This window comes from Sorghum bicolor, chromosome 8 (assembly GCF_000003195.3).
Source record: "Sorghum bicolor cultivar BTx623 chromosome 8, Sorghum_bicolor_NCBIv3, whole genome shotgun sequence".
Lineage (NCBI taxonomy): Eukaryota > Viridiplantae > Streptophyta > Magnoliopsida > Poales > Poaceae > Sorghum > Sorghum bicolor.
In genome coordinates, this window is record NC_012877.2 from 3892044 (window position 1) to 3914947 (window position 22904).

General features: G+C 44.5%; 3 protein-coding genes, 1 non-coding gene and 1 pseudogene across 4 annotated transcripts; 4 read left to right on the forward strand and 1 right to left on the reverse strand.

Moving 5' to 3' along the window:
• LOC110429750 lies at positions 1–2781 on the reverse strand (annotated as a pseudogene).
• LOC8083727 (ribonuclease H2 subunit A) lies at positions 3835–6746 on the forward strand. The gene is made up of 9 exons (XM_002441806.2): positions 3835–4020; positions 4121–4207; positions 4468–4539; positions 5384–5507; positions 5582–5669; positions 5775–5912; positions 5995–6082; positions 6174–6294; positions 6418–6746. The coding sequence occupies exons 2-9, from the start codon at positions 4126–4128 to the stop codon at positions 6596–6598; spliced, it is 894 nt and encodes a 297-aa protein (XP_002441851.1). The 5' UTR covers positions 3835–4020; positions 4121–4125; the 3' UTR covers positions 6599–6746.
• Positions 8227–8300, forward strand: TRNAE-UUC. Its single transcript has one exon. It is a non-coding gene; the product is annotated as a tRNA-Glu (tRNA).
• LOC8079835 lies at positions 9450–10696 on the forward strand. Its single transcript, XM_002441807.2, has one exon. It carries the CDS (start codon positions 9818–9820, stop codon positions 10337–10339), a length of 522 nt encoding a protein of 173 aa, XP_002441852.1. The 5' UTR covers positions 9450–9817; the 3' UTR covers positions 10340–10696.
• Positions 16442–17680, forward strand: LOC8079836 (G-box-binding factor 3). Its single transcript, XM_002441808.2, has 4 exons — positions 16442–16872; positions 17010–17087; positions 17274–17339; positions 17476–17680. Exons 1-4 carry the CDS (start codon positions 16558–16560, stop codon positions 17569–17571), a joined length of 555 nt encoding a protein of 184 aa, XP_002441853.1. The 5' UTR covers positions 16442–16557; the 3' UTR covers positions 17572–17680.

Below are 22904 nucleotides of genomic sequence, written 5' to 3' on the forward strand. Positions count from 1 at the left end.
TGCATGCAAAGCATTAATCTTATTCACCAATTTGGAAGAGCAAAAACTAAGTCGATGTCTCAATTCCTGCCGTAAAAAAAGTTTCTCCACTACACAATGAATTTGGAATTAGACAGTGACCTGCACAAGAACTCGAGAAGTAAGAAAAAAAGTTGCTCCACTACACAATGAGCTTCCTGACGGTTTCGGTGACCCCTCCCAGACCGATTGCGGTGAAGAAATTAATGGCAAAGCGCGTGTTCTTAGCGCAATCTCTGGGGAAGAGGGCGTCTCGCACCGCGGTGTCCTCGTCGTTTATCTTGTTGCTAAGCACCCTTATCCCAAGCTGCTCCGCGAGGTCCTGGAACAGCATCTTGACGAAGATGCGCGACGACGACGTGGTGTACGTCGTGCTCCGTGACCCTGACGCGCCCAAGGATGGCGCGCCACGGGAGCGCGTCGGCCGCCAGCAGGTGCGCGAAGAGCCTGGCGGTGGCGCGCAGCTCGTCGGTCGCCGTGCGGTGCGCTGCCGAGTAGTGCCCCGCGAAGCGGGCCTCGAAGCCTGCCTGGTACGCACGGCCGGTGGCGCACAGCCGCTGGGCGAGGCCGCCGTAGTAGCTCGTGTATGCCTTCTCCTTCTTGCAGCACTTGAGGAGCATGGTGCAGAGCTCCAGCTCCTGGCCGGGTCGCACCACGGACAGCAGCTTGTGCCCGGCTTCCTCGGAAGCGACGCTCGACATGAGCGTGAGGTATATGGTCCGCCGGAGGTTGATTAGATCGGTGTCGGTGCCATCGCGGATGGTCAGCTCGGTGGTTTCGGACTCGTCACCTGCTGATGATTCGTCGTCGTCGTCGCTGCACTGATCCTGATCCTGATCCAGGCTTTCGTCTCCGGCACCGAGTATGGTTCTCTTGAGGTCCTCGTACGCCGCCTCGTCTTGCGCGAAGGAAGGGCTGGGCTCAAACACGTCAAGATGGACCTCCGGATCGAGCTCATCGCCACCGTGGTCGAGGGAGGAGGAGAGCTCCACCTGGTGGGTCACCTGGTCGTCTGCCTCGATGAGATCCAGCTCTGGCCGGACGGGAGGGTGGCCCTTGAACCGCGCTTTCCGGATGGCAAAGAGATCCTCGATCATGAACTGGATGCGTTTGTCGATGTCGCCGTCGTGTAGGATGGCGCGGAGGTTGTCGAACACGGCGTCGAGCCCCCGCGGGCACGACTCGCCGAGCGCGGCGCCGCACTCCCTGGCGAGGCCCACGGCGACCTCCACGGTGCCGTCCGTCGGCCGGTCGAGAAGCAGGAGCGCGAGGAGCTCGAGCGCCAGCAGGTCGTGCGCCACGCCCTGGTTCACCAGGTGCGCCACGAACTTGGCGGCGGCCGCCAGCTGCTGGTGGTGGTGCCTGCTGCTGCTGCTGCTGCCGCTGGCGTGGGCGCGCCTGACGCGGAGCACGAGGCGGACGAGGAGGAGCCGGCCGACGCAGGGGAGCCTGGCGTTCACGACCGCCGCGAGCGCCGCGAAGACGTCGGTGAAGTCCGGGCACGCCGCCTGGGACCTGAGGAGCGCGCGGCAGAGGAGGCCGCGCCCGCGCACCAGGTTCTCGGCGAGCAGCTCCGGCGCCACGTGCCGGACGTTGGCGGCGGTCGCCTTGTTGACGAGGCCGGTAATGCTCTTCCTCAGCGCATTCCAGCTGCGGCGCTGGTACTCGGCGCTGCCAAACTCGCCGGCGGCGTCGTCTTCTTCTTCAGCGGTGGCCCGGTACGGGGGGACGCTTGCTTGACGGGCGCGCGATCTGTTCCTCGTCGTCGGCCGTGCTCGGACGCTTGCCTCCTCTGCGCTCCATCTCCATGTGCCGCCGCCCTTCCTCCTGTTGGTGTTAGGATTTTGGAAGGTGAAATTGCTGCGACCAAGCCTCCATCCATCCAATATATATAAGCCGTCGTTCTTGGGAGCAAAAAAACTACGTGTCCTACTCTGTCATGGTCACGCGGTGCCGCGCCGTGTCGGAACAGGGACTCTCCTTGGGAAAAAGGAAAACAACAGCCACAGCCAGGCCTCTAGTTCGGGACGAGTCCGTCCCGGACTCCATATAACGGCCCATTTACAGCAAGGAACCGCGAAGCCCAACCCAAAGCCCTCTTCTTTCTTGGAAGAAAAAGTATTACTTTTCCTCCATCAATTTTTATGAAAGTCCACTTTTTCTTCCTCAACTACAAAACCGAGCAAATCATATTCTTTAATTTTTAAACCATGTATTTTACCTTCCTAGAGTTTGCTACTGTGAAGGTGGTTTTGTCTTTTCCCATTTTTCATTATTTTGACTAAATCTTTGAAAAATTATAATAAATTATAGAAAAATCATAAAATAAAAAATCTAATTTTGTAGTAAGCATATAATATAGTAGACGAACAGCTTTAGAATTTTTTTCAAAGAAGCTTCATCTTCTTCCAGTGATTTGAACCCTTTGTATAACTTATTCTCTACTCCAACAACCTCCACACAACACACTTTGCCTAGCTGGTGTATCCACCAGGCTTCCTACCCTGATATACAACATACCAAGTGGTCATGACCTCCTTCAAAAAAGAGACAGGAACACTCAAAGCCCAAGAAACCAGTGACAAAAGTAACAATTCAAAGTAAGCATAAATATATCACACTGGAAACAAGTAACAATCCAAAGTAGGAATCTTGCAGTTTTGGAATCGATGGAGATTGATATCGTTCTTGGAAGAGGATGGTTAACTGCTTGTCACGGAGAGATTGATTGTACCCAACACTCAGTATCCCTAACCACCCCATCAGAAGACAGGTTTGTGTATGAAGGCACTCAACCTCACCCCAAGGATTAAATGACTAATGGAATGATTGTGCCAACAATGAGGCAAATTGAAAGAAATGTGAACCTTATACAGAGGCGGTATGTTCTCAACATCTGCTGTGAAGCAGGTTATACTAAGGGACCCAGATAGATTTGAGCCAATCAATAAAAGCTTCGACTTATAGAGAGGTGTAAATAGAGGATTTACATAGGCGGTTTTTTTTTACATTAAGCGTCTGTGTTATATCATTAACATAGGCGGTTGTTATCTCTGACCGTACTATTTTTACAACACAGGCGCACAATAACTAAAATCATATGTGTAAAGATTTTGCCACCGCCGGCTTTGAGCTCTTGTGTACTAGTGATTTTCCAAATCCAATAGAGAGGTGGCTCACAATTTTTGGAGAGATTTGCTAGATGTTAGAGAATGGTATCAAAGAGGTAGAGTTATAAAGGTGAGATTCTGGTTGGACTGCTGGGTTGGTGATTGTCTCCTGAAGATTACTTTCCACAAGTTGTTCCAAATTGCTTCTCTTCCTAACATTGAGGTAGCTAAGGCTTTTGTGGATGGCCAGTGGAACCTTCAGAAGACCTATCTTTGGGGAGCTATAAGAGAGGAGTGGGACCAGCTGGTTCAATTGTTAAGTGAAATAACACTTTTCTGATGGTGCTGATCAGGTCAGATGGGCTATGGAAAAAATCTAGGAAGTATTCAATGAGGTCTCTTTACAAGGAGTTGACTACATGTTAGGTCTTATTTGGATATAGTCGATTTCGTATCAATTCATATGTATTGTGATGAGTTAGAGTGGAACTTGAATTAAATTCCACCTCAATCCACTTCAACATATATCGATTGAGGTGAATCCGACAACATTCAAGGCTTTACTGATCTGGTAATGCAACATAGTACTCGCTGAAAGTCAAAATCTTTCACAATTGTTTCTGACGGCGTTTCCTCTTCTCCGTGGGCCGTGGTATTCACCGATGCATATGCATTCCTACCGGCCTGGTTGGCCCGGCCCGAGGCAGAAGCGCTGCAAGTTTTTGGAGCGAGCCCCGGAGGCCGGAGCGGGACGCCGCCGACGTCCAACGGTGAGCCCCGCACCGCAGGCGCGCAACCCCGCTACAGCTTCTCGACGCCCAAGCGGCGGGTCAGCAGCGACGCGCGCCGCCGCCGCCGCCGCCACACTGACATCCCGCCCGTTCGCGGCGAGGTGAGTGAGTTCCTACTTCCTTTCCTCCCTGCTCCATCCCCTAATCCGGCAGCAGCGACCTCCAATCCGCTTCCCTTCTCTCTGCTTTGCCCTAACGCAGTGGAAATGGCGGCACCGGTGCCGGAGTGGGCTACCAAGGAGCCCTGCCTCATGGGGATCGACGAGGCTGGCCGTGGCCCTGTCCTTGGTAAACGCTTGTCTCTCTTCTGACCGCTTGATACGCAATGTTTGCTTTGTTGCTTCAAACCTTTTTGAGTTTTACTGCACAGATATTCAGTAGGCCAAAGTGAAATAGGTTGAGCACTCATGGAAATGTGCAATGTTGCCTGAAGTTCTAGTTGGTTTCAACGCATTCCCCAGCAAAAAGTCATGAGCAGGACGCTGGTTTGCAGGTTTTGAGCAGAAATGTAGTCTTTCAAAACTCACTTCCTGTTACTGCTCGTGCAGGTCCTATGGTGTATGGATGTATGTACTGCGCGCGCTCTTACAATAACACTCTCTCCACTCTCAAATTCGCAGGTCTTCTTCACTCACATCTTCTTTTTCTTGTTAAAGCTGATTTACTTGATTGTTGTGTTAGTCGCGATGCAGAGGTCAATATTCTCAGAGTAGTTTTAGTTCTACAGATGATAGACATGTATATGTAATTTAGTTCAATTGTACACCGAATAGTTCTGTGACTGAGCCTGTGTCAGATAGATAAATCAGGTAGCTTCGAAGTAGTAACACATTATCTGTGATAGGTTAATTTGCGACCTTGTTCAATTTGTGCTCATTCATTAAGTAGATGCTGGCAGTAGTTAAGCACTTTGGTTGATTTTGCATGATAGAAGCTAGCATATCTTTTAAAGACCTGATGCATATGTTTATGAACTTTTGAAATTCTGGAGGACAAACATGGGATACGAAGTAGGAACATTGAACTTGCTATTCTTGGTACATCACGGTTTTTTTCCAGACAAAAGGCAGGAACTTGGTGCAACCAGATTAGTTGGTGCTAATTGTTATCCTCTTGTTTCCCTTGTCTGCCAAATATTCTCCTCTCCAATCACTTTCAATGAAGTCATGAGTTGCAGGTGCTTCCATGTACATTAATCTTGTAGCAAACTGCCAAATCATTCTTTTCCAAATTTTGTTTAGCCTGTCAGCTTCTGACATATTAGAGTTGACTGTTGACACATCTCCTGTTTATCTGTGGCATACTTGCATGAATTCAACCTTTGGAGTGGTAAATATTCAATCTGTCTTGGTACTTTGGTAGTTATTATGCCTTCTTATGATGTTTCAGCGGCAGAGTTGGTTGAACATGTTACTTTCCATGGGCCATGGAGCGTAGCCTATTGATCTTGTCTTTTTCAAACAGATTCAAAGACCTTGAAGGAGGAACAAAGAGAGGAGCTATTTGAAAGTTTAAAGGTCAATAGCTCTATTGGGTGGGAAGTGGATGTTATATGCCCAAAGGATCTATCTGCTAAAATGTTAAAGAAGTATGTCTGGCCTTCGTACATATTGAACTTCAAACTTGGTCTTGTTATGTTCATTGATAGTCCCATTGTTTCAGGTCAAAAGTTAATCTGAATGAAATATCACATAACTCTGCCATGGGCCTTGTTAGAAAAGTTCTTGACATGGGAATTCTACTGGCAGAAGTACGAGCATATATTCTTGAATTCAAAAGGATTTATTGCGCGGCTATCCTTGTAAGATTATTTTATTCACCACATTTTTTAGTAATTATATTCCTTCTTGAAAAGGTATATATAGATACAGTGGGAGATCCTGAAAAGTATAGAATCAAGCTGACAGAAAAGTTTCCAGGAATCAAATTTGTGGTTGCCAAAAAAGCTGATAGCCTTTACCCTGTTGTTAGTGGAGCAAGTATAGTTGCAAAGGTAATTTAGCTAATCAAATTTCCTTGTGTATCTACTTTCTTATAGGCTTGCATAGTTGTAAAGTTGTGATGTGCAACTGCAGGTCACTAGGGACAGAGCCTTGCGAAACTGGGTGTTTGATGAAACAGCTCTAAGTCTGCACATGAAAACTGGATCAGGATATCCAGGAGGTAACTGATTCCTCATTGTAAATGATTTTATCAAACTGTAATCATATGACTTGTCTTGTGGCATTAAAGAACATCCAAATTAATGGTGCAGACCCAGATACTAAGCAATGGTTAGAAGATCACAAGCATCCAGTATTTGGCTTCCCAACTTTGGTTCGTTTTAGTTGGGGAACTTGTAAGCCCTTCTTCAAGGATGCAGTTGAGGTTACATGGTCTGTCCAAATTTGCAACCTTTATATGCCCATTTGTGAACAAATTTTGTTAGTGTGTTTTGTGAACTGCAAGACATGATTCTGATTGCTATTATGTTTTTGCCACATGGTAATTTTATGAAGGGAGTCTGATGAAGTCGATGAAGATGGGACTGACAATGGAAGCACCAAGCGACAAGTCAAGCTTTCAAGCCTAGGCTTTACTGGTTTCAAAAGGAAGACTGAGGAGATTGAATCAAGCGGAAAAGGCCGTTGCAAATTCTTCCAGGCTCGCAAACTTGAGTTGGTCAGGAAGTTCCAGTGATGTGTGCTAATTTGGTAGTACGTACGTAGTTTATCTATTGTAGAAACTAGAGTGTGGTTACCGAGCCTGATTTGATATCTGATTTGAAACTGGTAGAAATTGTTTGTTGAGATTGGAATGGAAGATTATGGTTTTCCCTTCATTGCTACCTCTGCCATTTCCTACGTTCTGCAGTAGTTTTTTTTGATTGAAACTGGAAGGGCCTCAGCCCTTACAGTCAATTTTATTGAACTAAAAGGAGACAGTTTGTACAAGTTAAAGGAAAAACGTTAAGGAGAATCAAGAGACAAAAAAGGAGAGGAAAAAGATCATGTAACTACAAAGCTCTACTGTAGCCTCTGAATCCATTGTTGAAAAGATTCTGTTAAACTTTCCTTGATTCTCAGGGATATCAGCCCTAGCTCTTGGAGGAACATTGCCTTACACTCTTACGTTCTGCAGTAGTTACTGGATGCTTTGCAAGTTTATTTGCAAAAAAAAATGCTTTGCTGTTTTGTTGCAACATCGACGGGTGTTTATTCAGGTCAAAGTGTGGCGACTCCAGCACACGTGATCTGTGTGCAAGGAAACAGAACAAGAGGCTTGTGCCTTGCAGTGTTAACTGGCTGCAATCATCACCTGATGAGCACACACGTTTGTTTGGAAGCCAAATGCAGAAAGAACACCAGGATTTTCCTATGCCAGAAATAAATCAGATAACGATCGGTATATCTCATAGATGACTGAGCTGATTGGATCTAGGCAACATGGCATCAAGAGGCTTGAGGGTATGCCTTTTTTTTCCCTCTCTATCGACTAAGAGCATCTCCAAGGGCTTTCCATTCTCAGCTTTGCATTTCAGGGGATTTGCAAAGTTGCAAATGAGTTTGCAAAGTTCCCAAAGGGGGGATCTCCAACCGTTTTGCATTCTCATCAAGTCCTTTCCCGAAATTTTTTCCCACGCGCCATCCGGCCAAAAAATTTCGCGCGCAGTGCCAGATCGCGATGAAGATGTTGTGTGGTGGCGGCGAAGGGAGCTGTCGCGCGATGAAGAAGCCGAGCGATGAAGAAGCCGAGCGATGAAGAAGCCGCGCGATGAAGAAGTCGCGTGGCGGCGGCGGAGGGAGATCGCGGGGGGGAGATAAATCGCGCGGGAGTCCTTTGGCACGCCGAGTCGGGCAACCGCGATGCCGCCCAAAATATTTCGCGCGAGGGGACCGAGCGGCCTACGTGGCGGACCGAATTCCTTGCGAATCCCAAATGCAAAGCCTTGAGGAGGTTTGCATATATGCAAAGTTTCCATCTCTATTTGCAAACCTTACCAAATTGCAAATCTTATTTGCAAAGCCATTGGAGAGGTGTTTTCTACTCTTTTTTGCAAATTGGGCAATGCAAAGTTGATTTGCAAAGCCCTTGGAGATGCTCTAAGGAACTACTTGGAACATGATCTACCAATGAGATCTGACTAATTCCTTTCGATTGAACGCTTTTCTGTGTGAAGTGTTGTCTTGGAGACTTCACGATTGAAACGGACACGAAGTGAAGATGAGAATAGCTTTGTATATAACGGAAGTCTGAAAGGTGCATTGGCCTTAACCAAGAATATTCCATGCTTCAAATAACATGTTGTGGACGGTACAAGCAACAGTTCCATTGTCGTCTAGTCCGGTTAGGATACCTGGCTTTCACCCAGGCGACCCGGGTTCAAATCCCGGCAATGGAAATCTTTTTGCCCCTCCCACCTTTAATTATTTTTCCCCCTCCCTTTCACGTTTTTTTTCATTCACGTTTACCCTGCACCGATTCCTTCATTTAACTTTATCCGATTATTGTAAAAAAAAACTTTATCCGATTATTTTTGCCTCTCCCTTTCACGTTTTTTTTTCCATTCGCCTTTACCCTGCACCGATTTTTTTCATTCACCTTTACCCAGCACAACGTTGGCGAGTTAGTAAACATTTTTTCCCTAAAAAAAAGTTCGTAAACATTTTTTCCCTTCACCTTTTCGAGTTAGGGCCCATTTAATTTCCAATTTGAGCTAAAAAATTTTAGGTTTTAACCCACCATTTTGCAGAATAGAACTAAACATCATCTAATTTTTTTGGCAAAATAGTTATTATTTTGCATTTTGGGCTCAAGAGGCTAAAAATCCTCAAAAGAGTCTTCACTACCTCTACCTAATCCTAAAAATTTTAGTATTTTAAATGGAGCTAAATATAACTCTGGAATTTTTGGCATTATATTTCTCATTCCAAAGTAGGTGGCATTTTGTTGCATTCCATGGGGAATTAAACAAAGCCTTAGTAAACATGATACATTATAACACAGCCACAAGTCTACATAACTCCCTCTACTATCTAGTGTAGTCTACTTCACTCCTGAACTATAAAACTAGATATTCTATCCCTTAATTTTTTTTAAAAAAACCAGTTAAATAACCCCCTCGAGTGGTTTGGAGGGTGGTTCTATCTTTTTCTTTTTTATTTATTTCTGAAGAATCTTTAAAAAAACCATAATAAATCACAGGAAAATCATAAAATTAAAAATTCAATTTTGTTGGACTCTCAATGAGTAGATATACACAGTAAATATATAATATAGTATACTTTAATGCAAAAATTTTATTGTAGCTCTAAATTTATGTTTTTTCTGTAATTAGTTAGAATAATTTATATATGTTGTTTCTATGGTCCAATTATGGTGGGCTTATTATTGTATGCTTGAACTATGATAAAAATTTTATACTCATTAGATCATATATATAACTTAGTCATAAAATGAATAAAAAATAAAAAGACAAAATTATCTTTGAAACTAGCTATAACCCGGCAGGAAGGTAAAATGAATGATTTTAAAAATTGAGGGAGGTGATTTATTCGAGAGATAAATGGACTTTGGGCTTCTCTTGGGGATAACACATGGGCCAAACTGTTTTCAGCCCATGAACAAGAGTCCACAATACAGTTTGGAATACAGTTTTTGGTCAAAAAGGCAAAAGCAGCCGCGGTACGAGAATTGGATTCAACGGAAGCTAAAGGGCCAAGATGCAAAACAGCGGGAAACAACTTGCCCTCGCTATAAGCCCAAAGCACCCGGTCCGCCGCGGCGCCCGCCTCCCCTCGCCGGTGTCCCTCGTTCGCGCTCGCCCAGCCCGCCTCCACCTCCCATGCCGGAGCGCCGCCGCATCGCCGGAGATCCGCCGTACTGGTGATCCCCGGAGCAGGAGCAGGAGCAGACGCGATGGACCGCTTCCTGCTGTCCCGCCCACCCCTGCCCGTCCCGACCCACGCCGCGGCCGCTGCGGGCGCCGACGGCGACCTCCTCGAGCTCGACGTGCTCTGGCCGGCCACCCCTTCGTCCGCGGTAGGGCTCGGCCTCCTCGCCGCGCTCCCGGAGGACGAGGGCAAGAAGAAGAAGCGCGCCGCGGGCCCCGTGGGCGGGGTCGGGGGCCCCGTCCGATCCGCCGCGCGCCACGTCCCGGAGACCGCCGCGGGGTCCGGTTCCGCGATGGCGGCGAGGTCGGCGCCGGTGCGGATACCGTCGGACCCCGCGCGTAGGGGGAGGTGGGCCCACGCCGGCGCGTGGGCGGGCGGCAGCGCGGAGGATACCGGGGAGGCCGTGGTGCCCCCGCACGAGATCGTCGCGCGCCGCGCCGCCGCGCACAGCTCGGTGCTGGAGGGCGCTGGGAGGACGCTCAAGGGCCGCGACCTCCGCCGCGTCCGCAACGCCGTCCTGCGCCGCACGGGCTTCCTCGTCGACTGAGGCGGAGGCGAGTCGTCACGTCGCTTTCGTGATAAAGTTTTGACCATTTTTTCCCCCTTCGCGATTTTGTTTCCCGATGTGTTTGTGGTCCGGCTACTTTGATTCCTTTTCCTTCACCTGACGAGAGAGGGGTTGGAAAACATCTTTGATTCCTTTACCTTCCCCTGACGAGAGAGGGGTTGGAAAACATGAGGTGAGTTGAGGTGAACGAGCGAGGACATGATTACCGTGTTGATCCATCACATATATATGGAAATTTTGGTCTTTAAAATTGTTCCAATCCGTATGCTGTGTATTGGAAAGATTACATTACATGGGCTAAGAGAGGCGGTTTCTCATAAATCATGCCCAGTTCTATGGTTCTCGTGTCTTGTTACTTGCTAATAATGCCTGATTTGGGAGCTTCCTGGAGTCAATACCTGATTTGGGAGCTTGTTTCAGTGATTTATGCACAAAATGGATGTCAACAACGCTACTAGCTTGTATCTGTAATTCTTAACTTACCATTAATATCTGAAACTGTTAAATTTGGAAGGATACCATTATTTGCTTCATTAATCTATACTGGGATGTTTAGTTCCCTTCTGATAATAACCTTGTAATTAAAGTGGGTCTGTTTCTATAGTCTGTTTCCATTCCTAGCTTTTGATGCTGAAAATTCAACTGAATAATGGTAATATGTACCTTTGAGATGCAAGCTTTTTTCGCCCCTGTTTCTATAAAGTGGGTCTGTTTCTATAGTCTGAAACAAAGCATATCAAAATTGGCCATGCAGTGCTAAGTAGTATGTCAGCAAGTTCCATTCATGTTGAACATAGTCACAATAAAAGCTGAAAATGAATGTGAACTTGGTTGCTAGCTTTGTTTCAGGCTTCATTTGTTAAGCATAGATCGTATTCATATATAGGTTATAGATAAATAACTTCAAGGTGAAATGTGATGAATTGACAGAGATATGTTTATCTCTTTTTAAAAATTGCTTATCTTAAATCTTAAAAATGCATAAAATAAGAATATTTGTTTTCAGCAATAGTTGGTGCAAGGTCAAAAAGATTAAGCTGATAGTGGAAGAACATTTGTTGATTGAAAAGGGTTCATACCTTAATTTTATCCCCAGCATCCATTGCCCTATAATGCCTTTATTCAGGTACAGGGACAGCCATTGTGCAACTCAGCAACTGTGGTGCTACTTATGAAATGGTCCCATAATTTAAACGCAGTGATGGATTGTAGATTCAAAGTGTCCAAAGTCCTTGGATTATCTCAATCAAGATACAGCTAACATGCATTTGCTGTCGTGTCCTGTGTGATAAAATTGTTTGCTTGGTACATTTCAAAACCTTATGCCACTTAATGATAATACTATATTAACAAAAAGTTGCTAATGTTAAGACTTAAGAATTCTTTGTTTGTTTGTTTTTTTATGCAAGACTTAAGGATTCTTACTAGTGAGTACGAGTTTGTTATATTTCTGAAAATGACATGTTGCCACCAACAAATTATTGAGTGTTGCATGATTCACTTGTGCCCAGGCTCCTGAATGATATCTTATGTTATTGGGTAACGCTGTAGCAGAAGATTATTCTAACACAATGACGAAGTCGTGCTATAGCAGAAGACTATTCCAACATAATGACAAAGTCATGCTGTTGAAATTTGGTGAAATAAAACAGACATCTTTAGTGAATACAAAATAAGCATAACAATCAACAACAGTATTGAAGATTAAAATCGACAGCTATACTTGTTTGTCAGGCTGTTTTGCACTTGCCGCCTTCATGGGTACATTGCCAAATATATAATCATTTAGAGTGGGTTCAATTGCATGTTCTGTATGAATATACTTGATTGACTGGGCATTTCAGTTCTCGGATATCATGATCACGAGAACAGTATTGCAGAAAGCGACTCCCCATTTAAATGCATTATTTTACTGCAAATGTTAGGCTAATGCTTTGGTGGTTCATGGAATTGACGCCGACCTGAAAGTGACACTGCCTTTATGCTTAACCATTCATAATCGCTTTGCAAGATTTGGTCCACTACTATCTAGTAATCTCCCTTTATTCGAGCCAGTCATGCAACTATGCTTATCAATTTCTTTGCCCTGTTGGCTTTACATTATGAACCCAACTGTTCTGAATATGCAATGCATCTTCCATTCTGTACTGGGACGACGACCTCAAATTATTTGATGAGCATATGGGGTGTCCAGCTCATAGTTTCAATTTGAATTGGTCCAGCTCATCTCCTTTGGTACAGAATAATAGCCTTGGATGCTTTCATCCTGTTATCATCAGAATTTAAAAGGCTCTGTACTGTATGTTGCATAGTGATGGAACTTTGAGGGGACCACGGCCCAGGCCCAATGAAATGGTTTGCTCATGCAATCTCATAGATCTCCAACTTCCGTGTATTTCAGAGTTGTTGTTGTTGGGGGTGGAGGGTTGTTTCAATATGTGATGGCCTCATCTTCATGTTTGGGAATATATGCATGAGATATGCTGCTTCATGACCATACACGCCCATACCTTGGTGGTTGCAGTTCTGAGCCGTGTATAGCTCATGTGCTACGTGTGCACACAACTGCTCAGCTTTCAAGTTTTTCCCCCATGTATGTATTTTGTACTATTTGTAGTGATGCTCTATTTACTGATCTTTTGTTGTACTGTATGATTGCGACAATGATACCCAAAATGATTACTGTTGCTGTGCTGTGAACCGTAATCTAGTGATGTCGATCAGGCATCATGAACATAACGGTTAATTTTTGAGATTGTACACTTGTATCACTTTCGGAATGAATGCTTTTGAAAGCGAGGAATGGAGGCCCATCTGGGAATTCCTTAATGCTGCTCTTCTTGTTGGCCCAGACTTTGATGCGAGATCTGTGATCTGTCATGGAATCTTTCTGTTTGCCGGTGTTGTTGCTATCATGCTATAGGACTTGATTGTGGTCCTCTGCTGAGGTGCTAGAAACGTCTTCTTGCCATCTCCTGTTGCTGGTAGGAAGATATTGTTCATCTGTTACATATCATGACTTCCTTGCAAACTCATGCACAGTTTGTAGGTATCATCAAACTCTTACCAGGGACGAATTTGGTTGTTGGATGAGATGCTTGTAATGTTCGTAAGTCGTAATGTTTGCCGGAGAGCATGTGAACGCACAGCATAAGTTAGCTCAAAGAAAAAAAAATGTGTTATTGAGCACATCCTTCTTCCAATTCAGGTTTAGGGCTCTTTTAGAACGGAGGGTTTTTTTTTTCAACGAAATCATATGAATCAGTTCGTTTTTACAGAAAAGAGCAGAAAATAAAAGGATGTTTGCATTTCAAAGGGGACCACTCATCAAACTTTAGAAGAACTTGGGCAGTAACTTGAAGACACCTGAACTTTTGAATGCTCCAAATCAAAATGCGAGGTACTTGAACTTTTGAATACTCCAAATCAAAATGCGAGGTACCAGTACCACCACAGATTGACGAACTCACGCTTACTCTGGCTCAAAATATCACCGGGAAGAAGTTTAAATTCCCATGCTCAATTTTATCAAATGGCTACGCAGAATTGCAGACTCCCTTGGTTATGTTTCTCTAGAGGAATGCACCTTTCATCCCGTCTTGGTTGCTTCAGATGCCCGACGAAATTAGACTTCTTCTTTTTTGTGTGTATTTTAAAGGAGATGAGCTCACATGCCTTCTTTCAAATTCCTTATATGGAATCCTTGCACCTCAGTTATTGCCGTGAGATAGTTTGTCTGAAGATACCTTGCCTGAGATAGTTTGTCTGAATATACCTTGCCTTAAGCCCACTTATCGGTGTTCGGTTACAAATTGTAATAAGCTGCAAGCAATAAAGAGCAGAGCTCCAAATCTATCCATCTTTTGTTTGATAAGTCGTATTTATCAATAACTGAGGATGCCCTGTTTGCTAAGTCGTGCTGAGCTTGCATCCATCTTTGTTTGTTTATCTTGTAAGCCGTATTTTTTCTGTCAGTCAGCAGTGTCTTTCTATCACAATAAATCAACTTTTTAGTGAACAGAATCTGGTGTGCATTCAAGGCTCAAGCAGTGAGGTATGCTCTTAAATTTGTAAATAATGTTTCAGAAGAACTGGAAACACACTTAATCCGACTCCCTCTATGCAGATGGTCGCCGTTGGCATCTAGCAAATTTATATACCGCAAATTAATCCGACTCCAAGAAGTGACCTTTTCTCAGAGTTTTGATTATTTTCCTAGGACTTCTCCTTCCATGAAGACTTTCGTATTGGATGTACAAGTTAACTACAGTTTATCAAGCTTTTAGTAGCCGGGTATTGGATGTTTCCTTTTCATATCTAGGCATCACACGCTGACTCATGGATCATCCCAACTATATATGATGAGATCCCTTTAACCTTCCCCATGCTAGTAGCTGGTGTATCAAACATGTCACATGCCAAGGACTGTTTGGTTTAAGCCCAGACAAATTGCTTGGTCCATGGATCCAATTTTAGAGGCCTAGGTTGAGATTGCTGTTTGGGCTAGGAACCGACGAGTTGCTTGATAGGCCTCCAATAAAACAACCTCTTAATGTCAACTGATCATAGATTAGCTGGTTAGGTCTTTTGTAGTAGAATCTACCTATCCAGATTCAAGTCCTCGACTTGACACAAATGCTTATATATGCTTTCAGTGATTACGATGTCCCCGTTAATAGTGAGTCACCTATGAGGCTATGATGACTTCGTTAATCTCATGGACGGCTTAATCCTTTGGAGATGCTCATAGGAGTAAAGTGTGCATGGGTTATGAGTGTATGTGTTGTATTGTATAATAGTTCTTAAAAAAAGACTAAAAGTATATTTTTTTGACATATTCAATGGTACTTATTAATTACTACACAAGTAAATATAGACACCTTTCCATATAAGTTTAATCGAACTTTAGATAGCCCGACTTAGACCAAAAAACTAGAATGACTTTCCTGTCATGGTGGGGAAAGAGTATTTCCTTTCTATCCCTTTTTTGGTTTGCAATTTATACGAGTTGAACTGGATAAACTTTGGGTACCCCAATTACCCCAGAGAGAAAGACGTGCATCACTCTAGCTATACGTATTAGAAATCCAAATCTAGCGCCTACATTTACTTCATGTTAATAAGAATGTGTTCCACGCAGCCAATTTAAAATTTGATACTTTTGACCAATTTCAGTTAATCTATACATTTAGGCCTTTGGTTAGTTCACCTCAAAATCCAAAAAAAAAATTCAAAATTTTCCATCATATCGAATCTTGTGGCACATACATGAAACACTAAATATAGATAAAAAATAATAACTAATTGCACGGTTTATCTACAATTTACGAGACGAATCTTTTAATTCTAGTTAGTCCATAGTTCAACAATAATTAACAAATACAAGAAAAAGTGTTATATTGTTAAAAATGTTATAAAAAAAATTGGATACCTTAGTTGCATGCAACTCTGAAATTTGACACTTGTGAAAAAGGATGTCATTGTGATGATAGGCGCACACACACACAAGGAACCTCCTCGGTCGGCTGTCCCTCGCTTATTAGCCGTGTCGTGACAGGCCATATGGATCGATCCTCTCGCCGAACGGCCGAGTGCTCGGGCAGCAGTGCACAGCGGCGGCAGACGTGTCACTTGGCTAGCGACGCCACCAGCCAACGTAGGACTAGTACGCTACGCTGGCTTCCAGGCCCAGAAGGCCAAAACGACAGAACCGCTGACACGTGGGCGCCCACCACCGCGACAAGCCCAAGCGTCTCCTCCTCATCCCTTCTCGGTCTCGGTCCCCGTCCCCGAGGCGGTGGGGATGGTGGTGGACCGCCCATGCGCCTGGCGCCTGCTGCGGAGCTCCCTCCCCTCCCCTGCCCTGCATGCGCCCGCGCACGAGGAGGCAGAGGCAGGCACCCCACGTGTCCTCTGATCCTCTCCGTCCACGCGTACCCTCCTCCCCGGCCACGTCCTGTGGCTGTGGGTGCCGCGGCGCCCGCGACGTGGCGGCGCGCCACCGGCCAGACGCCGCGCAGGAGGCAGGAGTAGTCGTCTCGTCTCCTACAGTGTAGGACTATATATCTGATGAGCTGCGACCGCGACCCTTCCCCGCCGCCGTACACGACTGGCACCCAGCAGACCAGACCCACCCACACCACCGACCCTGCCGCGCGCCCTCCTTCCTCTTCTGATGCTAGTAGTAGTAGGACCGAATGACCGATCCCATGTCCGACGGCGGCGACGGGCAGCAGCGGCGGCGGCAATGCCGGCGGGGCATCGTCACGCCCGACGTCGAGCTCGGCGCCGCGCTGGCGCTCGCCGACATGGCTGCGGGCAGTAGCGCCGTGCAGATGACTGACGACGAGGAGATGGCGAGCACGAGGCTGAGCCTCCAGCTCGGCAGGGTCGGCGTCCACCAGTCACCGTCCTGCTCCAGCAGCTCCAGCGCCGGCCGCCCGTCCGCCGCGCCCGGTGGTTCCGGTGCTGCTGCTCATCACGGGCCCCGGCCCCGGCACATGCTCACCGAGGTAATGACTAGCTTGCCGCCGCCGCCGCCGGCGACTAATAGTGCTTGCCGTTTGTTATTAATTAGTTGTATGGGCCGTCGTCGATCATATCTGGGTGCACCGATTGATTGATTGATTGATTCCAATAATAATTTCAGGCGGAGAAGGAGGAGAAGCGGCTGCGGCGTGTGCTCGCCAACCGGGAGTCGGCGCGGCAGACCATCCTCCGCCGTCAGGTGACGTCATGAACTCATGATGCCCATCTCCATCTGCATGATCCTCCTGCAGAATTCACAATTCAGTGTAGCTAGCTGGTACACGAGGATCCTGGAAGATTGATTTCACGCACGCACAAGTGATGTGATTACTAAATAAAAACTGAAGCTTTTGTGTGCTTTGATTTGCTGTATTATTGTTTCTAGGCGATTCGAGATGAACTGGCAAGGAAAGTTGCAGACTTGTCGTCGCAGAACGAGACCATGAAAAAGGTGAGCGCTCAGATCTGGCACTAGCTCTATATATGCTGTACGTATACGTACGTGTTGTAATTAAGTACCTTTCGTGTACCAACGGATTGTGTGTGTTTAATTAATTAATTAATTACGTGTGTGTATGTATATGCAGGAGAAGGACGTGGTGATGAAGGAGTATCTTTCACTGAAAGAGACGAACGAGCAGCTGAAAGCGCAGGCACACCACCTCTCGCTTTCGCTATTCTAAGCCTAGCATAGCATTAGATTAGATTTCCTCCTTATTGTAAGGCTTAATATAATATAGTACTAGTATCATTGTTAGGCCAAGCCAACAGGGGCCTAGCATGTTCCAAAAGGAAAAAAGAGCACTTCACTCTCCTCCAGTTGTTCACTTGCAAGGTAGCCACATGACCGCCCTTCACTGGGTCGTACATAGCCTAGTTGGGAACTGTTTCGGTTGAGCCTTGCTATGACATCTGTATCACTGTATGGATACACATGACCATGGCTGTCTCTTCTATATATAGAATACAATATACATATCATCTTGCCTTTTGTCTATTGCGAGCACTGCTTTTTTTATATGCAGGTAATAAAACCCATCATTAAAACTAGGCCTTATTTAGTTCGTTCCGAAATCTAAAAAGTTTTCAAGATTCTCCGTCACATCGAATCTTGCGGCACATACATGAAGCATTAAATATAGACGGAAACAAAAACTAATTATACAGTTTGTCTGTAAATCGCGAGACGAATCTTTTAATCTTGTTTCATGATTGGATAATATTTTTTAAATAAAAACGAAAGTGTTACAATAGCGAAATCCGATTTTTTTTCGGAACTAAACAAGGCCCTAGTCTAAGAGCACTCACAATGCAAGACTATCATAGAGTCCAAGACAATTAATTACATATTATTTATGATATTTTGCTGATGTGGCAGCATATTTATTGAAGAAAGAAGTAGAAAAAAAAGACTCCAAGTCTTATTTAGACTCTAAATCCACATTGTTCGAGGTAATAAATAACTTTGGACTCTATAATAGAGTCTGCATTGTGAATGCCCTCTCGTTAAACTTATTTTTTCTTGAAAGGGTTAAATCTTAAATAATTTGAGAGATTACAATAAATAATAAGGTTATATTGATTTTTAAGAAAGCTAAAAATTGCATCTGGCCCATTACCCCTTTGGTCCTCTCACATGGGCTGCAATCCATAACTTGGATCATATTGGAGTCTTTTACCTATGTGCTATTATAAAGATTGAAATGATTGGTACGCCATTAGAAATTTTAGAAGTTCTCTTGTACTATCATATAAATTTTTTTTCCCTACGTGTCACCTCCAACGAAGCTCCCTTGCCAATACACCCTGCACGCGTCGTCTTTGGCCAATTTGAGCTCCGTACCATCTTCGTCACGCTCTTGCGAACCCAGCGCACATCCAGGAGCACTTCCCGCCCCATCCAATCGTTCGGACGTCTTCCTTCTTCTCTAACTCCGGCCAACTGCCGCCGTGAGCCTCTTCTTCATGGTCGGGCTATCCCAGGAGGTATCAAGCCGTGTTAAATGGTGTTAGAGCTCCATCTCGCTAATCGCTATCCCGCAGCTCATGCGCTCGCTCTTTTTTCTTGTGCACGAGCAGGTTCGCCGGAACGACATCACCAAGCTCGGAGCGCTCGCTCGAAGGAACCGCCATCGTCGCTAGCACCCTAGGCTACTTCTCCGACCTCGGTGACGTGAGCCCTCTTGGAAGCTCTCTAACGCATTAGTTCGCGCTCTACCGAGCTCTCGCGGCCGGTCTACGAGCGACTAGTGCCGTCGTCCGCCATGCGCGTAGCCATGGTAGGGAGAGAGAGGTAGAGCGTCCGTAGGCAGGATCAACGGGGGTGCAAGAGAAAGGCAAAGCCGTTGCGCCTCTTCGCTTAGGCTGAGACCTCGCCGACGGCGTGCTTGAGCGCGGCTGGACCCGTCGCGCGAGGTGGAAGAAGCAGCTGACGGGTGGGGTCCTCAGTCAGCGAAAAATAGAGAACACAAGGAAGCCAAAAAGAAGGCTATGTCTTCCTCTTTTTCTGGTCGTAGTCAAAAGCGCCAGAAAATTATTTATCATTCTCAGGGCCACGGACGCTTCCCTGCTCACGAAAAGGTGATGGAGCTGACGGGGGACCCCACCCATCAACTGCTTCTTTCACCTCGCGCGACGGATCCGGCCGCGCTCAAGCACGCCGTCGGCGAGGTCTCAGCCCATGCAGAGAGGTGCAATGGCTTCGCCTTTCCCTTGCGCCCCCATTGACCCTCCATACGGACGCTCTACCTCTCTCTCCCTACCCTGGCCACGCGCATGGCGGACGGCGGCATTGGTCGCTCGTAGACCGGCCGCGAGAGCTCGGTAGAGCGCGAACTAATGCTTTAGAGAGCTTCCAAGAGGGATAAGGAGCATGGTGCTCATGTCACCAAGGTCGGAGAAGTAGCCTAGGGTGCTAGCGACGATGGCGGTTCCTTCGAGCGGGCGCTCCGGGCTTGGCGATGTCGTTCCGACGAACCTGCTCGTGGACAAGAAAAAAGAGCGAGCGCATGAGCTGCGGGATAGCGAGGTGGAGCTCTAACACCATTTAACACGACTTGATACCTCCTGGGATAGCCCAACCACGAAGAAGAGGCTCACGGCGGCAGTTGGCCGGAGTTGGAGAAGAAGGAAGACGTCTGGGCGATTGGATGGGGCAGGGAGTGCTCCTGGGTGTGCGTTGGGTTCGCAAGAGCGTGACAAAGATGGTAGGGAGCTCAAATTTGCCAGAGACGGCGCGTGCATGGTTTATTCGCAAGGGAGCTTCATTGGAGGTTCTCGGTCGCAGAGGCAAGGGAGCTCGAGGTCGGCCGCGGGGAGTGCTCAAAAGGCGAGGAGAAGAAGCGTTGGGCGTCCATGTAGCTTGGTGATGCAGGCAGGCAAGTAGCTGTGTGCTCGCACGCGCGCATGCGATGGCCTTCGCCGCTGGAGCCGGTGGCAGAGGCGCTCGTGAACCTCAACTGCCACTGTAGCCGAGCTTATCCCCCCCTTTGTCTTCTTTTAAACATTACTCCAAAATTTTGAGTAGAAGTCAAATTTTGGTTAAAACAAAGTTTGTTCAAAATTTTAAACTCTACAAAACTTATTTAAGGACCCAGAGCCAACTTTGAGTGGAAGAGTATGAATTTGTGTAAAACAGTTTAAATTCAAATTCCAAATTGGTGGCAAATCCAATTTGAATTAGGTCAGAACAGAAATTCTAAAATTACTTTTGATTTTACTCAACAACTTGGAAAACTTCCAAAATAAAAGTTGTTCATCTTGATGAGCTCTACAACTTTTATTTTGGTCACCTTTCAAAATTCCAAATAGATTTTGAATTAAAGCTCAAATTGAAAAGGGGACAATTTCTGAAAATCTGTATTTTCAAATTTACTTTAAATTTTGCATTGGAACTTCAAAAACTCAAAACACCATAGTTGTACACCTTGACAAGATCTACAACTTTGCTTTTGAACTCATCGCCAAATTTTGCTTAGTCACTCTATTGTTTAATTTTAAAGGTGTCAACTAGATGCGATGCGAAATGACTTTTTTGCCTGTCACGCAATCCTCATCTCGGGCTTCTTGTTAGCTTTTTGTTTACCACCTAAAGACAAACCCTAGAACTCGTGGCGAAGGAAGGCGTGGGGCAGCTGGCCGTGTGTAGATCCTTATCTCGGGTTTTTGTTTTTTCTTTCATTATGTATGTAATTGATTTAAATTTTGAAAATCTATAGTAAATAGTAGAAAAATACTAAAATAGTAAATTCAGTTTTGTTGAAAAATGAAAAATCCAGTTTTTGCTAAAATGAAAAATGCATAACGATGATAAATTTGAACCTTTTATGTGTGAATGTATTTAATTTAAATACTTATTTTGGTTATCATAATTATTGATTTTTTTGAATGTATTGCAAATTTATTAGAACTTTTTATGTGCAGACATATAAGCTGTTATGGTGATTTTTTAATGATATAGAGAAAAATTGATGTTTTTTTACAACACAATGGCTTTAGAGAAAAGAATTTAAATATTTATGTATTCTACAAGTGAGGGTAAAAATGTCTTTTTCACTGGTCTTAGTTGTTATTACAGGCAAATAGATGAAAGTGGCATGTAGGGAAAAGAAGTTTTGTGCAAAAGTATAGGAGAACTTTTGAAATTGATGGATGTGGCATGTAGGGAAAAGAAGTTTTGTGTAAGGGTATAGCATACAGGTAATTTTGATCTTTTATAATTTCATAGAGTTAAAAGACTCATCATATTGTGTGGGCTGGGCGCGGTTGGGCGGCCTGCGATCTTATCCTTCGCTTGTCAAAACTCAAATTCAAAACTTCAAGCATTGATTGGCCGATATGATCCTTTTGAGAAGATGCCTGCGGTGGAATATTGGGCGGCGGATGTCTATCGCAAGCATAGGCACAAAATTTTGCTCACCGCTTAGCTTCTCACGTGCAACAGATCCCAGTGTACTAGAGAAGTAGAGATGAACTTTTAGCAACAAAGTATTTTTGGTACAGATTGTTCAATCAAAAGGGGGCTATAAAAATGGTTTATGAGCCAATCCATCTTTACAAATTGATTTTTAAAGACAGTCTAGCTAAAAATACTATTTTAGGGGTAGTGCGGTTTGCCAAACCACTTTTAGAAATGGAGACATTTCTAGAAACAGATAAAACTCTAGTCATCTCCAAAAATAAGTAAATTATAGTAAAACTAACAACTTTTAAAAAATAAGTCAGACGAAGAAAAACTTCGTAGTTAAAACATTGCAGTTAACAACTTACCATTTGAATTCATTTGGTGCACGAAAAATCTGTTTAAAGTTTTTAGATTTGAAGTTCAATTTTTTGAGTATTCTAAATAACCTATGGAGAAAAGATATAAACCAAAGTTGCGCGCTAGAAGGGATCTACAACTTTATAATTTATTATTTTTTTAAATCATTTAGTGTTTAAAATTTTGTTTAAAGATTTAGATTTTTAAATTCACTATTTTTTATTTTTTGAAGTATTGAAGAAATGACTTAAACAAAAGTTGTAGTACTCGAAGATATATTTTATAGTTGACAATTTTCTTTTGAAGTCATAGGGAGACTTAATTTTATTTTAAGACTAATGATTTTGAAATTCATTTTTTTTAAAATTTTTCAAATGATCTTGGATGGATAAATGACCCAAATCAAGTTGTATTACTCAAAGAGATCTAAAACTTTTTTGTTTAATCTTTTTATTTAAATTTGTTTAGGAACTAAGTTAATAAAAAGGAATATATTTGCTATGCTTTCATCTCTGCTTAATACTTAGTGTAAAAATATTAATTGACATACGCAACGTTTGTGTAAAGTGGTGCTAAGTTTTACAACAAAATAGAAATGTAACATTGATTGTAAATTATAATGGAATAAACTAGTTCAAACCTATATAAACAATCACATTGGATTAATCCCATTATAATTTACACTTGTGCTACAATAAAATCGAGTGATAGACCGCTACTCACGAGAGAAAGTCCACACCATTGCAACAAAGTCAG